Genomic DNA, 15925 nt, shown 5'->3' on the forward strand with positions numbered 1-15925 from the left:
ATCCTAGTGTGATTCTGCAAGACCACATGTGTCCGGTAGAAGGGAAGATTCAATTTCATCTCTGTTAGCCCTGACAGACTTAGAGTGGGCACCCCTAACTTTTTGCCTGCCTCCCTCCAGTTTTTGCTGGTTTTTTTTTTAGGACTCTGCATACTTTACCACTGCTAACCAGTGCTAAAGTGCATATGCTGTCTCCCTTAAAACACGGTGACATTGGCTCATACCCAGTTGACTTATTTAATTTACTTATAAGTCCCCAGTAAAGTGCACTACATGTGCCCAGGGCCTGTAGATCAAATGCTACTAGTGGGCCTGCAGCACTGGTTGTGCCACCCACTTGAGTAGCCCCTTAACCTTTTCTCAGGCCTGCCATTGCAAGGCCTGTGTGTGCAGTTGCACTGCCACTTCGACTTGGCATTTGAAAGTACTTCCCAAGCCTTAAACTTCCCTTTTTCTACATATGTCACCCCTAAGGTAGGCCCTAGGTACCCCATAGGGCAGGGTGCTATGTAGATAAAAGGCAGGACATATGCCTGTGTAGTTTATATGTCCTGGTAGTGTAAAACTCCTAAATTTGTTTTTCACTGCTGTGAAGCCTGCTTCATTTGTAGGCTGACATTAGGGCTACCTTCATATACTATTTGAGTGCTAGAGTCTGATCTAAAAGGAGTAACATGGTCCTATTTAGTATGGACAGAATGGTAATGCAAAATCCTGCTGACTCGTGAAGTTTTAGAAAGGGAGCATTTCTCTGCACTTAAATCCCCCTGTGCCTTACAACCCACGTCTGGCTAGGTTAATTGGCAGCTCCCTTGTGCATTTCACTCAGACAACCCCAAATACAGGATGCTCAGTCACACCTGCACACATCTGCATACTGAATGAGTCTTCCTGGGCTGAGAGGGCGGAGGGCCTGTACTTACATGTCAAAGGACAGTGGCCTGCCCTAACACAATGGACTGCCAAACCCCCTACCTGGGCCCTGGCAGACAGGATGGAACTGAAAGGGGACTTTGTGCACTTCTAAGCCACTCTTTGAAGTCACCCCCACTTCAAAGGAACATTTGGGTATATAAACGAGGTCCCTGACCCTACCAACTCAGACACTTCTTGACAAGATACCTACTGGGAAAGGAACTCTGAACCAGAACCTGCAACCTGGTAAGAGAAGATGCCTGGCTGCCCAAAGGACACACCTGACTGCTTTGCTGAAAAGGACTGCTGCCTTGCTGTTGTCCTTCTGCCTTGCTGCCCTCTGGCTCTCCTGGGAAGTGGTCTCCAAGGGCTTGGATTGAGCTTGCCTCCTCTTTCTTGAAGTCTCAGGCCAAAAAAGACTTCATCTCTGCAAATAACTCCTTGTGCAGCAAAAATCGATGCACAGCCTGCCCTGCGGTGAGAAAATCACTGCAACGCCAAACCGGAATGACACAACCTGGATCTCAGAGTGGAGATCGACGCAGCGACAGCATTGCGGCCGACATTTTGATGCACAGCCCACTGGATCGACGCATAGCCAAGCCGGAATGACGCAAACCCGACTTTCTGCAAGAAGAATCGACTCGGCGCCTGCTGTGCGACAAAGATTTTCCCGTAGCGGCCAATGGATTGATGCAGCTCCTGTGACTTCGTCCTGTACGACCCGGATTTCTCTGCATCATCCTCGGGTGTCCAAATACCCTGCAACCCGAAGAGGATCCAAGTTTGCGCTCCGGAAATCGTCACAAAGACCTTGCTGTGTGGAAAAGCATCAACGCATCATCTGTGTGCGCCCAGAGAAACCGATGCACACCTCCCCGTTTTCAGTGCATCTCCCCCCTGTGTTGTTCTGTGCGGATAATTTAGACGCAAACCAGTTACTTTGTGCTTACAAGAGACACTTATTGCTTTTTAATAACTAAAGACTCTATCATTACAAAAGTGATATTTCCAATTGTGTTTATCAAATCTTGATCGTTTTGACCTTATTCTACTCAGATAAATATTCTTTTTTTTTTCTAAACATGTGGTGTATTTTTGTGGCGTTTATACTGTGTTATTGCACGCTTTATTGCACAAATACTTACATATTGCCTTCTAAGTTAAGCCTGACTGCTCAGTGCCAAGATACCAGAGGGTGGGCACAGGATAATTTGGACTGTGTATGACTTACCTGACTATAACATTGGACAAATGGGTATTGCAGATGATACAGAAGGGCTATTCCCTCCCTTTCCGGTCTTTCCCTCCTTCTGTGCCTCTATTAAAAGAACGCTGATGGAGGATCACTTAGACCTAGAAGTTACAGCTGTCTTGGCTAAGAAAGCCATAGAAAGGGTCCCGCTGCCAGAAGGAGGCAGTAGTTGTTATTCCCGCTAATTTCTGATACCCAAAAAGAACAAGGGTTGTCGCCCTGTTCCAGATTTGCAGGATGTCAATCTCTTCCTCAAAAAGGAGAAATTTAAGTTGCTCACTCTTGCTCAGATCTTGTCTGCTCTAGACCAAGGAGACTGGATGGTAGCATTGGACTTACAGGATGCGTATTGTCACATCCCCATCCTGCCTGCCCACAGACACTACTTGCAGTTCAAGGTAGGCCATGAGCATTTTCATTTTAGTGTGCTACCCTTTGGCCTTACCAATGCCCCTCGGGCTCAAGGAGATGGCGGTGGTCGCAGCTCATCTGCGCAAGTTGGGGGGCTTCAGTCTTCCCCCACCTGGGTGACTGGCTGATGAAGGCTCCTTCCTGAAATGGCTTCTCCCTAATCTTCCTTTGTGCTGTATGTATATAGTTTTGTTATGTTTCCCCTAATAGTATCTTTTCAAGCCCATAGCCCACCCCCAGATTGGTGGGGGTGGAGAGGGAACTGTGAATATATCGCTTATGCGAGGTCTTGGTTACAGAGGTAACTCATCAGTCAGGACTATTGCTGTGAGAACTGTCTCTCCTCTTGTCAGTTGGGCTTTTGGAATCTCTTACAGATGCCCCCCACCACCCCAACACACACCGAGCCTTGCCTTGTTCCATTTGCATAACTCTAGCAGTCTGTTTTGTTGATCTCTCTTGTTCCTGCTTTCGTCTATCTGTTTTTTGTGGGAGTCTTCATATGGAGTCTTAATATGGTGAGCTAAGCCTCCTGTGCCTCGCCCAATTTTGCAGTCATTTTATTGTTTCTTTGTCGTTCAGTTGTAGGGTAATCTGGATCTCCTCGAGGGTCCATGTCTGGAAGTTTGACCATTCAGATTGAATAGTAGTCTGAATGGATGACCCTAGTTGTAGGCTATTTTCTTAGATGGTAGGAAGTTTGTAACCTAAGAAAATGACCTGCGGTCTTGTAGAATTGTATAGGATGAGTCTTAAAACAGAAGGAATTTGGCCCATTTTAACTCAACATTGTGCTCTGGTTTTTCTGCAGTAATGGTGTTCTTTCATATGGAAATGGTGGACTGGTGTCAAAATATCTGTTTTTCTGCTTTAGGGCTTATGATGTTTGAAGTGGCGGGTTCATTCCATTTCAATGTACAGGGAGTCATCTGCTGTTATTTGAACTTGTTCTATTCTAACCTCAAAGTTAATACTCCAGGCCCAAGAAGTCAACCTTTTCTCATGTCAGCTGTGTCCTCCATTTGCAAAAACCTCTCTGAGAGATCATTTAACTTTTTTTTTTTCTTTTTTTTTTTTTTTCTTCTTGTCCTATATATCCTAGCTGATATTGAATCAAAAGTTTGATAACCTCTTGACGGTTGTGGAAGATGTTCTCCATACAGTTTGATGTGATTGCTGTCTACTGGTGGGCATTCATTTCCTCCAATCCTGCTGCTTGCATTGCTTTTCCTTGCCCTTGCTCAAAGGGACGGACTTCGCTGTTGTTGACCTTGTGAATAGATCCTTTATCACTCTTTATTTTTCTTTAGTGGGTGTAGTGGCATAATTGAGGACTTTGCAGCAAGTACTTAGTCAGCAGACAAGGGTGCGAGCCACTCTCTCTATACCATCCTGCCACCAAATTTTGGTGCAATCGAGCCCTCTTATTTTGCTTTCTCTACTGAACATCACTTGTGTGCTGGTGTCTTTCATGCAGAATCCATAGTTCCAACCTGGCGATCACACCTTCTACATCTCTTGTTCCCACTTCAAAGGTAGGGTCTTGTTTCTCTGTGTCAAGTATATTGCTCCTGGGCACTATATTTGGTCCCACCACTCAGCACTCAGGTGGAGCATGGCCGGTGCATTTATATTTCTGCCGTAGTGCAAGGCTTTCGCCTCTGGATACCCATGGGGGAGCTGTCCTTCACTTCTGTGGTTCTATTCATGTCAGGTCACCGTGCTGGGTACTAACAGTCTGCTCACTCGCTTTTGCTGTGCACACAGCGTGCTATGGTAACTGGGCCTCACCTCTAGACTCCCAGTCTCAGGGGTGTGGAATTTAATACAATTTCTTCTTGTCAAAGGGACAGGTTGCTTCATAAATGAACTTGCCCTGTAAAAAAATTGTCTTGTGGTTTTGGTCCCCTGTAGTGCTGCGACTGATTATTGGAGTAATCTTATTGCGTGAGAGCTCTGATAATAACCTGCCAACATGCCAGGGCTCTTACTATATAGTAGTACTGAAGTACTAGCAGTTTCCTTATATTGCTACCTTCTTGAAGATCTACATACTAAGGCTGGAGGTAGTAGTAAGCATTAATTCCAGAGTTGAAATGCTCTTTGAGTCTGTGCAAACCTCCTAACTTGCATGTTTTATTGCTTTTCACTAGCTCTTCTCTAATCTCTTCCCATCCTGAGAAAGGTTGAAAATGTACTTTGGACCACAGTCTTCCAAGGTTTGGGGAGGAGAAAAAAGTGTTTGGAGAAAAGTAAACTTGTGTTTAGAGAAAAGTAAACTCTACAGAGTTTCACATGAGCAAATATTCACATTTCTTACTTGCTCGTGCTAAAATACAGTTCACAAATATTTCCTATAAGTCCAATTTCCTGGTCTACTTCTGTAAATTCTAGTGAATTCCTAAAAAATGAAAAATCTGCAGTAATGCAGAGGATTAGATCATTGGTGCGCTTTTGTTACTTTCTTTAAGAACTGGGTCTCCAATTAGGTCTGAAGTTAACAAAGAACTTTTGTTTTTATTAAAATTCTCTCTTTCTACCCATCTATTGGCTGGCTTCACAGAATGATCGGAATCTGCGCTTTCACAAGGAGCATATCGCCACAAAAAGTAGTTTTGTTCAGTGCCAAGAACTACTGTAGCAATGTGTGCTTTTTGAGTCCAGAAATATTTTTGCTTTTGCCAGTGATTGTTACAATAGTGAGGGCCCAGCAGCTCCCACAACAATCAAGTTTTACAAAAGCCATGTCAAAAGAAGACACACATTGACAAAACTAAGACTGACCACCAATGTCTGACCTATTGGCTTTGCCAATGCTTGTTTATTTTCATGTTTCCAAAAGGATTGGATAAACTGATAGGTGGCCCTGCGCTCTCACCCACTAAAGTCCGTTTATCTGCCTGAATTCATAGCTACATATTCAATAAGGTTGTGGCGAGGCAAAACTTAATTATTAAGTCACAGGAAAAATAACAAATTTACCAATGAAGAGAATTTACTGTGAGGTATTTCTGATTTATTCTGTAAATATAAATCAACAAATCATCCTACATTGTGTAAAAAAGATACTCCAAACTAATCAAATCATACAGATTTTCATGACTATAATGGAAACAGGTCAATAATTGTCATAACATCATTGCCATCCACATTGTGATATTCCGTATGTTAGCTCTACAGTTGCTGGGGTGGCCAACACTTGTTTCGCTGAATCTTTGCTTCTTCGGGGCCAGAGAAACAAAAGAAGAAATTGAAGAGCAAAAACAAAGCCAAGAAAAATAAAGACTCATCATAAAACACCTAGGGCCAGATGTAGCAAAGGTTTTTACCCATTCTGTGTCTATGGGGAAAAAATGTTAGTACATATGGCCCCAACTCTCTTAAAGCAGTGCATTGAACTCCGACAAAAAAAAAAACCTGACGCAACCAGTCGACAGAACAAATATTTGTATGCTGTAAAGTAACCAAATAAAGTTACCTAAAATGAAAAGAACAGAACAGAGAAACATACAAAGAAATTGAATAAAACCTGTTAGACATCCAGAAAGGAAAGAAAAGATCTATTAGCCTGCAAATGTGTTTGTGAACAAATAACTATCAGAGCCCAATCTGGAGTCGGTGACAAAACCCCAAAAACCCAAAACGTCCCTAAAGTTATAATGTGTGGATAGAGGTGAGCTATAAGTAAATATCAACAAATAACTTACAACAACCAAATACAAGAATTTAAATTGAACACATCTCCATTATTGTATCACTAATGAGCGAACCAATACCAATGATATCAAGTCAGATTGATCATGCGAACAGTATCATGCAAGGACCTAAATGGAAAATCAAAAAGTGCTTAATCAGTCATTTGAGAGGCCCAGGTGCGCCAAAGAATGCCCATTCTCACGAAACATGCAGATGAAACTTAACAAAGACTTATTCAGAGTACAGATAACGTCTTCTTCATTCACTTCATCACAAGAGCACCAGAAGTGACTGATGGTCATGTTCCGTATATCAAGACCAAAGGTTAAATCACTGCTAAATGTGAGGATAGACAGTTTAGCCCCTAAAAAAAAAATGAAAATACCAAACCACAAACATCAAGTGAATCTTAAATACACTCTAATCCTAAAAACCCCTAAAAGATCTGAAAACACTTTTCTAACTTTAACTCCATCAATACAATTAAATAAAAGCCTCCTATACACACTCAAATATTACAAAGACGATCCCTTGAGAAACACCAAATCATACAAAAAAGAATCCTCAGTTGGAGAAAAATAACCCTTACAGCAAACAAACACCCAATTAACATAATTGGCACATCATCCATAAATTAAAAAGTAACTCGAAAGCCCGGTCCCCCCCACTTATCTTGATAGATGCCAAACTTGCCAAAATCTCGGACCATCACATCATCTAGTACACCTACAAAATTAATGAAGCTCACTCCTAAGAGTGAAAACAAAAGACAACTTACTCTGTGGCTTATAGACTTAGTACACAATTAAGTCAGAGCTCTACATAATACTGCACGGTGTCCACCCTTGATGTTGAGTTAAAAACTTCTCCAAATCAATATATTTTGAATATAACGCCCCACATTGAAAGAAAATACAGAGAAAACCCTGGACATATTGTGTGAATCAATACGAATCAAGTCGGAACCAGTAACCTAGGATAAAAGAGATTCTAAAGTGGATTTGCACGAAGTTGCACTCACCCTATTATACACATAACAAACGTCTAATTCCCTGACTACTAAATCAACTTTCTATTATGCCTCAGTAATTCATGGCAAATAAGTGTCATATTGGCTACTGTATTGTTTCTGAGAGTTAACCATAGCTCAAATTTAAGGGACATGCACAGTCTGCTCATACAAAATCCTACATTATCCTAAAAGTGCCATATTTCCCTCCCAACCAGATGACATTTCTGCACAAGTCTCCGAGTCAAGATCACTAAAGGGCTGTGATACAAAAGAAGCCCTTTTATATAATATAAGCTAACAGTTTTAAGGCTCATCTATCACAGTTGAGCAGTTCGTATTTGATAAGTTGATGCGCATTCAAATTCAAAAACAGCTTTCCCATAATGTTGCAATTAAATCCCGGAATGGAACTTGAGTCCCTCTATACCAAAATGTCATAAAGAGATCATAATGAATATCACATCTAAACTGCAAGCAAAAATTTACCTACTTACCAACTACCATGTACAGTTGTGGTGACCAGAAAATATTTACTACCGAACTAGAAATTATTCGCTTACAGTAGTGGTTTCCAACCTTTTGACTTGCGTGGACCACCACTTTATCGTTACTCGATCCCAGAGACCCCCTCTGAATCATTATTGGAAACTGTTGAACCCCCACTGAGTCAGTACTGGAAGCCAGGTATCCCGAACTAAACATAGTCGATGATTTGAAGGGCAGAACAATACACAAAAATACAGAAACTAGTATTCATCAAATGCATACACGAATAACACATTTTAATTAATTTGCAAACAAATATAAATTAAAAAAAATATTTTAGTAGGAAGGTTGGAGCTTTTCCAAAATTAAATTGAAGCCACACATCGTCCATACTGTATTCTGTTTGATGCATACTGTATTCTGTTTGATGCATCTCCCATTAATCAATCTGAGGATACTAATTTAATTTTTAGCCTCCAATTTCAAATTCCCATAGATTTACAGTGCGTTTTCAAATTTTCTACGCCGTTGCGGACCCCCTGAAGAGCTTTGTGGACCCCAATGGGTCTCCAGACCATGGATTGGAAACCACTGACTTACAGCATCCAAAAGATACCACTGAAAAAATGAGGGCGAAGGTAATATTTAATCAGGGCAAGCACAGCCTTGAACTCATACCTTCAAAATAAAGTGTCTATTTTCCAGCCTTCTGGTACGCTAACCCAGACTAGCAGTCGCTCGAAAATATATAACCTAAAGGATAAACCCAGAGGATTCACTATTGTGTAACTGCCGCTATTGCCTCCCGGAATAGAGCATGCTTCCCACTTTCCAAAATGTCCAAAGGAATCATAATCATAAAACATACCTTGGCTTGTAAGCAGGATTACCTCCATGCTAAGTATTATCTACAATTGCGGGAAAAACAAAATATTGTCCGCCAAAATAAAAATGATCCTCTTGCAGCATTAACACGCTACCCCAGAAAATAAGATATTTCATTGGGGCAAGCGCAGCCAGAACTCATGACCTCCCAAAAAGAGAAAATCTGTTTTCCCCTTTCTTCTACGCCAACCTGGCCTGCCAGTCACTCGAAAATGCATCACTTAATATGCAAAAACTGTTGGTTCACTTTTACATGTGGCTATGAAACATTAAAAAAAAAAAAAGAACCTTCAATGTAATCTTCAATGAGAAAACCTCCCTTCTCCAGATACAATCAAAGACCTATAAAAGAAGAGACAAACAAGTACATTTGATCATTGCCCATAAATGTGATCTGGCTCAATTGATCCAGATGATTGTTCTCGAAATGTGTACCGCCGGGCGAGATCTGGAATCAGCATGTCTAATTGCTCCCAAATATTCCCTCCATCTTTTTTTTCTAGGCTTGTTTTGTTGAGGCAACATATTGTAGGTAGCATTAATATACTGACAGTAAACACAATTTCCACAGTGATAGTTTCTCAACGGTTTGAATTCATTCATGTTTTCTCAGGGGCTAATAGGTATCTTGTAGTATCACTAGGGCTGAGTAGGTTGCCTGTTCTCAGCACAAAAGGTAGTGTTAAATCGAATCTCAAGATCTTTTGTGCGTCTAGTTCTAATCTTCCTTGTTTCAACCAGCAAAGATGTACGCAACATTTTACATGCCCTAGTTAATCCCTAAACAAGGCTATTACTGGGATAGCCTCTTGACTGAAATCTTTGTATACACTCAATTGCTTGCACCTCAAACTCCTCAGAGTCACTACAGTTTATGCTTGAGTCTCAGAAACTCACCATAACGAATGTTATTCTTTTTGATTGTATGTAACTTTATTTGGTTACTTTACAGAATACCAATATTTGTTCTGTCAACTGGTTGTGTCAGGTAAATTTGTCTGAGTTCAATGCCGTGTTTTAAGAGAGTTGGAATTTTATGGTGTCTTTATTTTTTTTTTGTCTTGCAGTGTTTTACTCTTTTTTTTAATTTTTTTTTAATTTTTTTTTTTTACTTTATGTTGTTTCTTTAGCCCTGAAGAAGTGGAGATTCTGCGAAACATGTGTTGGCAACATCAACAATTGTAGACCTAAGGCATACGGAATATCACAGTGTGAATGGTGATAATGTTATGACAATTATTGGTCTGTTTCTATTATATTTATGGAAACCTGTATGATTTGATTAGTTTGGTGTATTGTTTTGCTATAATGTATGATGAATTGTGATTTGTTGATTTGTACATGCCGAAAAATACAGAAATACCATGTAGTAAGTTATATTTTGTGGTAAAGTTTGTATTTTACTTTTGACTCATACATTAAGTTTTGTCTTTTATAAATATTTTTGGGAAATACTAGCATATATCAACACATTGTACTAACTGATACTTCAAAGAAACAGTACCTAACATTTTACAGTAGTTTAGCAAAATTGTTTTCCTGGTTGTATTTTTTGGTGAACATATTAATTTGAAAGCAAAATAAAGCTTCTGCAAATATTTGCATCTAATCAGAGCATTCTGGGAGTTTTATAAATAGCCTCATATGGTTAAACTTTACAAATGTATGTGCACATTTTTTCACTAGAACCACTGCCAGTAGTGCAGTCCAAGCTACCAACATTTATTTAGAGCGCTCAGCCTAATAATGAAAGCTTTGCATTAATGAACCATAAATACAAGTTTGAACAACATTAGCATATGGACACAAATACCAGATGGACACAGACATTACCTCGAGTGCAGACAATTCCCCTCCCTGCTCCATAATGTGATATTGTAAATTGGCAGCCAAAAGTTTTGTGCTGCAGGTGGTTGGGCCTACTTGTCCCAAGGACAAAATAAACTTGAAAACGTCTTTCCCTTGACCCCAAACAATATATCTAGGGCATTGGCTATAGGAATTCCACACCCCTGCTGTCTCGTCCGTTACCTGCTTAGTTGAAATGAGAGGGTGTCCTACTTTCACCATAGTGCTACAGCTCGGCGATCATTAGGGCCAGGTGCTCAGCTGTCTGGTCTCCAGTGTGTGATGTGAGCATAGGTGGGCCCTGCTGTTCTCCTCCATGCTCGGCGTGATCAATACTGTCAGCCAAGTCCTGCGGGGACAAAGGCAAGTTCTACTGTTCTGTGTAGAGCTCACTGTTTAGGTTGGGGTAAGAGGCTGTGCCTCTGTCTTGCAAGTGCCATTGGTGGGGCTTGGGAGCTACTGTGATGTTCTTGAACCCCCTGCTCTGTGTGTGGGCCCACCTTCCTGTGTATTACCCAGCTGTCACACCTAGGCTGACATGCTGTTGAGCCTCATTTGGAAGGGCGTATTTTTCCACCTGTAGGCCCTGTACTCTTTAACAGCTCTCTCCCTGACAAGAAAGATATGGCTGACGAGAGGCATGAAGCTCGTCGAATCTTCCCCCACCATTTTGTGGGACCAAGTCACAACCATATCTTCGTGATATTTTCAAAGCTCGAACCTAACACCAGAGTGAAGCAAAATGTAGATAACAAAAATATACTGCTCAAATGTGAAGCTAGAGATGCATAGAGGATCATTTACAAGGGAATCTTGACCACTAAATCAGTGCTTTTAAGTAGAAGTATTGAAGTGCAGCTGCTCACTCTGTAGAGTACCTGTTCGCTTCGGAGAAGTGGTGGTTCTCTGCCATTAAGTGTATTGCAAAAAGTACAGATGATGGACTGACTGCTGAACAATGCAAACATTCACCCCCAGTCACACTGTGTTTTTTGCCCACCATGCCACCCCAGTTTGGATCCAGTCATATATAAATCAGTCTTGACCGTGGTCTCCAGGCGAACTGCCAAGCCACGTCCTACCTGGACTGGAAACAAGCATCCTGCAACTGGTTTCAGGGTATCACCCTTCATCAGCCAGGCTAGCTTGAATCCAGTGGCGCAGCGAGCACAGAACCCACGTCCTCAGGGCCAGAATCGGCCAGGCAAGAGGTGCCGCGCGCCCCTCCTCCTCTAAAAAAAAAAAAAAACAAAAAAAAAAAGAGACCAGGCACCAGGAGATGGGGTCCCCGGGGCCACAATTTGCTGGGAGAGGGAGACCATGCCACCCCCCCCCCCCCCCAAAAACATTTTTTTAAACGGCTAGGCCTTTCTGACCCACATGCATATTTGACAGAAATTAAACCTCAACAGGAACCACTTCCAAATATAAATGGAGTCAAGTTATTGTTACCTTAGGGCACAAGTTATAGTTATTTGAGATAACTCTAACTGGTGAATTCCTGTGGTTTGGTACGTTTAAAATGTGAGCCTAAGTATAATGTCCCTGTAATGTTTGTTTTTTTCGGTGAATTTATATAATTGTAGTTGTTACACACACAGGTTATACAAGGGCAGTAATATTGTTATCTGACAATTCATATTAAGTCGATGTGGAACTAACTATGTTCCAGTCCAGAACTCTGATTTTCATTGACTGTCATCCAGGCAGTAATGCTAATCAAAATGATCCAATCTGAAATCAATTTACTTTACATAGTCTCTCATTCAACTATTTATATAACTTGTCAGTTTTATTATGGGTTTTCTCTACAAGCCTCAGCGAATGCTAGCTGTGTTCTCGCCTACTACTCCTATGCTCTTTTGGGCACGGTGGCACAGGTTTTACTAGCTTTTCTCGAAGTCTTTTGGCCATCCCTTGCCCATGCTATCCAGAATAGTAGTGATGCATTGAAACTCTCAATAAATTCTGTCTTGAACCTGACTGACTGCTTGGGCCGAGCAGTGGGCAACTGTGTGGCACGTCACAGTGGAACCTTGATGAGGTTTACGTACTTCTCTTGGGATGTCCAAGCATCCTCGCCTTATTGGTGACAAAGAATATTCTGCTTTAGAACGGTTTGAGGAGATTTCACTACAGATCATTCTTTGGGTCTTTGCACCCACCAGCCGTTCCACCAAGAACTTTGCCCTCTTCTTGGCTGTGGTTAGGGTTTTCAATTTCACCAACGCCTGACCCCTACACCCACGCAGCAGGCTTTTTAGACCTTTCATAGCTGAGGCCATGGCTCTCAGACAACACCTAGGACAACAGGGACAAATTACAGCTCAGTTGCACTCCTCCTGACTCTGAATACCAGTCCTACACAGCACAGGCAGTGTGGTAAACAAGTACAGCCATCAGCACTGTATTCTCAAAGAATGGTGCTGACATAGCTGCGCAACACACTGTGGCTAGATGGCTTGGTAGGCTCACTAGTTTTTATTCTTTTTTGGTGCAGCTCAGCTATGGACTGCTTCTGCGAAGTTAGGCCCGAGGGTTGGCCACATATGTCACTATGCAGTACAGAGAAGCAGCGCAGTATATGTTCCCTCCATGACTCAGCCGTCAATCTGGAGCCGCTGCTGGGCTGGTGCAGTCATCTGACTGAAAGTGCACTAAACAGAAAAACTTGTCTTTCTGCTTCTCTGGTGCCGCCTAGTCTGTGAGGGACTATTAAAGGGGTTGGGCCAAGATGGTGTCTAGCCAAAAAAGAGGATTGTCAGTAATGCAACTATAGTGGCCATGGCCGTGAATAAGCAGAAAAATATATATATATTTTTTTAATGTTGTTCTGAGCAGTGGGTGCCTAATTCTATTTCACCTGGGACCACCAAAATCCTTAAGCTATCCATGAGCTCAAGGCTTGTAGTCCAGGCCATCAAGAATGCTGGATATGTGTAATGATAGAACGTGCATGGTATTATGAAAAACTTGTTGTGAAACCCAACCTGTCTGGGCCTTCAGTGAATGCTAATTGTTTGTTGTCGTGGTTTACAGATAATAAATGTTACTGGAATATCAGTTGGTTCTGGACTGTCCTCCGCATGTGACACTCTAATATCCCAGGTAAGAAGGGGCCATTTTTATTAACAAGCATGTCCACGAATAAACTGATTTTTTGATATTGCATTTCACTAGGGTTTTAAACTTTCCAAAATGCACATATGTTTTACTAGAAAGGTTTCAATTAAGCATATAGGTAATTCACACTTAGGTGAATGTATGTGTGAAATTCCACTTGAAAAAAGGCAACTTTGAACAAAATAAAGTCTAGCGTGCAATAGCAAGCTCAACATAACTCAAAGTTTAGCTATCATCCATGTTGGGATGGGTACAGAGTGTTTTATTGTGTATTTCATAAGGATGTTGTAAATATTACATGTAATCTTTTAAGACAGTCGTACTGATGCTCCCTTTATGCCCCAACTGTAGAGGATCATAAGTTAGGCTCTCTAGCAACCACAAAGAGGGCAATAAGAATGCAATGAGGCAGGATGGAAATTGTATAGGGACCTAACATTCCTGATAAAATGACTCTAGAAATATATTATTATATATTTTTTTTATTATTTTTTATTGAAAAACAAAAACTGACTAACAAAGCCATGAGGGCAATACATCCGTCTTACCGTATAGTTTGTTATAAACCTGAGATATAGGTTACGCTTTACAGCTTGTTAGTAAATGTTCCCGTTCCAAGATTCTAAATGCTACCATATTAAGGGTGTTGTCATTTCTCATTTAGTTTGATAGCAAAATCTCATCCTAAAAAAATAATATAGACCCCCAAAATATTGAGTTTATATACTTTGTGTCAAGTACACGAATATAAGAATCTAAACAAAAAAAGTATAATATCAAATTTGCATAGGTGTGTGTATGTACAAACTGTAATAAATAGTGCAGAGTTCATGGATACAAACAATGAACCTGTCTGTAAGTAATGGCTACATCAGAGAAGATTAGCCATCTTGAAACATGTTTGAATCACATTCAAAGGACTATGGAAAACCCAATTTATAAAACATGTGATATTTCAAATGGCTTCCATAGCTTTGAAAGTAACTGAGGGTCTTTAAAACTTTACACTCCAATCAGCGGGACATTGCTAAGTGCTCTAAATTTTAATACATTGTATGAAAATGTCCAAATATAATTAAGAATGATCGTTGCTACAACTGGTGCCGTCTTGGAAAACTAGGCGCTCACTTGAGCAGAGCTGTGATCTCGAAAGTCAAGAGCATGTTTGTTCTAATAGAAGCATTACATATTTACACAAAGTGTATTGCTTTTGTGTACTCATATATGCCTCAAGATGCTCATTAGCATAAAATATAAAATTCTGCCAGAAAATAAAATGACAGTCACTAAGCCAGCACTTTTACAGCAATATAGCCCATGTAGGCACATGCTGACATCACTCGAAGCAGACCCAGATAGATTGTCATTGTTCACATATATAGCCCAAGTGGGTGCCAAAATTCTTATGTAAAGATGTTACGCTATAATATTGATCTGTATATTACACTAATTACCTGCAAGGGTTTCCATGTGCTTAAGGGTGACAGTTTAATTTAACAACACACACTTTCATTGTCCATGCCATATTCCATATTCAGGTGCCTGTATCGGAACAGAGCAATCAAATGAATTAAAATACCAGTCAAAAACAAATACACAGTTAAACACAAGGCAACACAAACTTTTAGCCCAAAAAGTGTGAAAGTGCAATATCAACTATCCTGAATGGAAATTCAACTCTTCTTCTGTATTAAGGCCTTTGGGAATACAGGTTTCCAGTTTAGTAATACACCTTGGTTCAAGGCATCACGATATCAATTCAGGATTGCCACCTGTTTTGCTAGGTACGACCCTATCAGTAACAAGTCTTTATCTGATTATTAGTTAACCGGCATAAAAAAGCATCAATAATCATGTCAATATAAATAAAAAATCCATTCTGATTAAAATCACAAATTTGGTATATACAAGCAATGAAAAGCAAAAACTCAGTTATAATTAATGCATATAAAAATTGGTTAAAACATCGGGGACTTGCAAAGGTGAATAGCTGTTTTTAGAGAAGCACATACATTTAAACAGACTTCCATGGATTGGAGTTTTTGAAAGAATATTAAGGTGGCAGTACATTTTCTTATGCCAGTGAGCTTTAGGGTCAGAATTATAAATAAGAAGAATAGAACTTGCAGAAGCAAATAAAACACAAAGGTTCTGGGGTGAGTGTTCATCACAAGGGCACAAAACGTCAATTTAGGATTGGGCTATTGCAGTGACAAGCTCCAGGCCCATCTAATGAAAGTCTAAATCGAGTAAGCAAAGAGCGATCCCAGAAATTAATTACAAAAACCAGATAA

General features: G+C 40.6%; 1 protein-coding gene across 2 annotated transcripts in view; it reads left to right on the forward strand.

Moving 5' to 3' along the window:
- Positions 1-15925, forward strand: part of LOC138285877 (multidrug and toxin extrusion protein 2-like) — a 445083-nt gene that overhangs the window by 45849 nt on the left and 383309 nt on the right. The window contains exons 3-4 of one of the 2 annotated variants that reach the window (XM_069226369.1): positions 9791-9878; positions 13548-13616. In XM_069226369.1, the coding sequence (XP_069082470.1) occupies positions 9876-9878; positions 13548-13616 (72 nt within the window). In that variant the 5' untranslated portion in view covers positions 9791-9875. The remainder of the gene's footprint in view (positions 1-9790; positions 9879-13547; positions 13617-15925) is intronic. The other variant, XM_069226368.1, reaches the window with a different exon arrangement.

Source organism: Pleurodeles waltl, chromosome 3_1 (genome assembly GCF_031143425.1).
Source record: "Pleurodeles waltl isolate 20211129_DDA chromosome 3_1, aPleWal1.hap1.20221129, whole genome shotgun sequence".
NCBI classification, from domain to species: Eukaryota; Metazoa; Chordata; class Amphibia; order Caudata; family Salamandridae; genus Pleurodeles; species Pleurodeles waltl.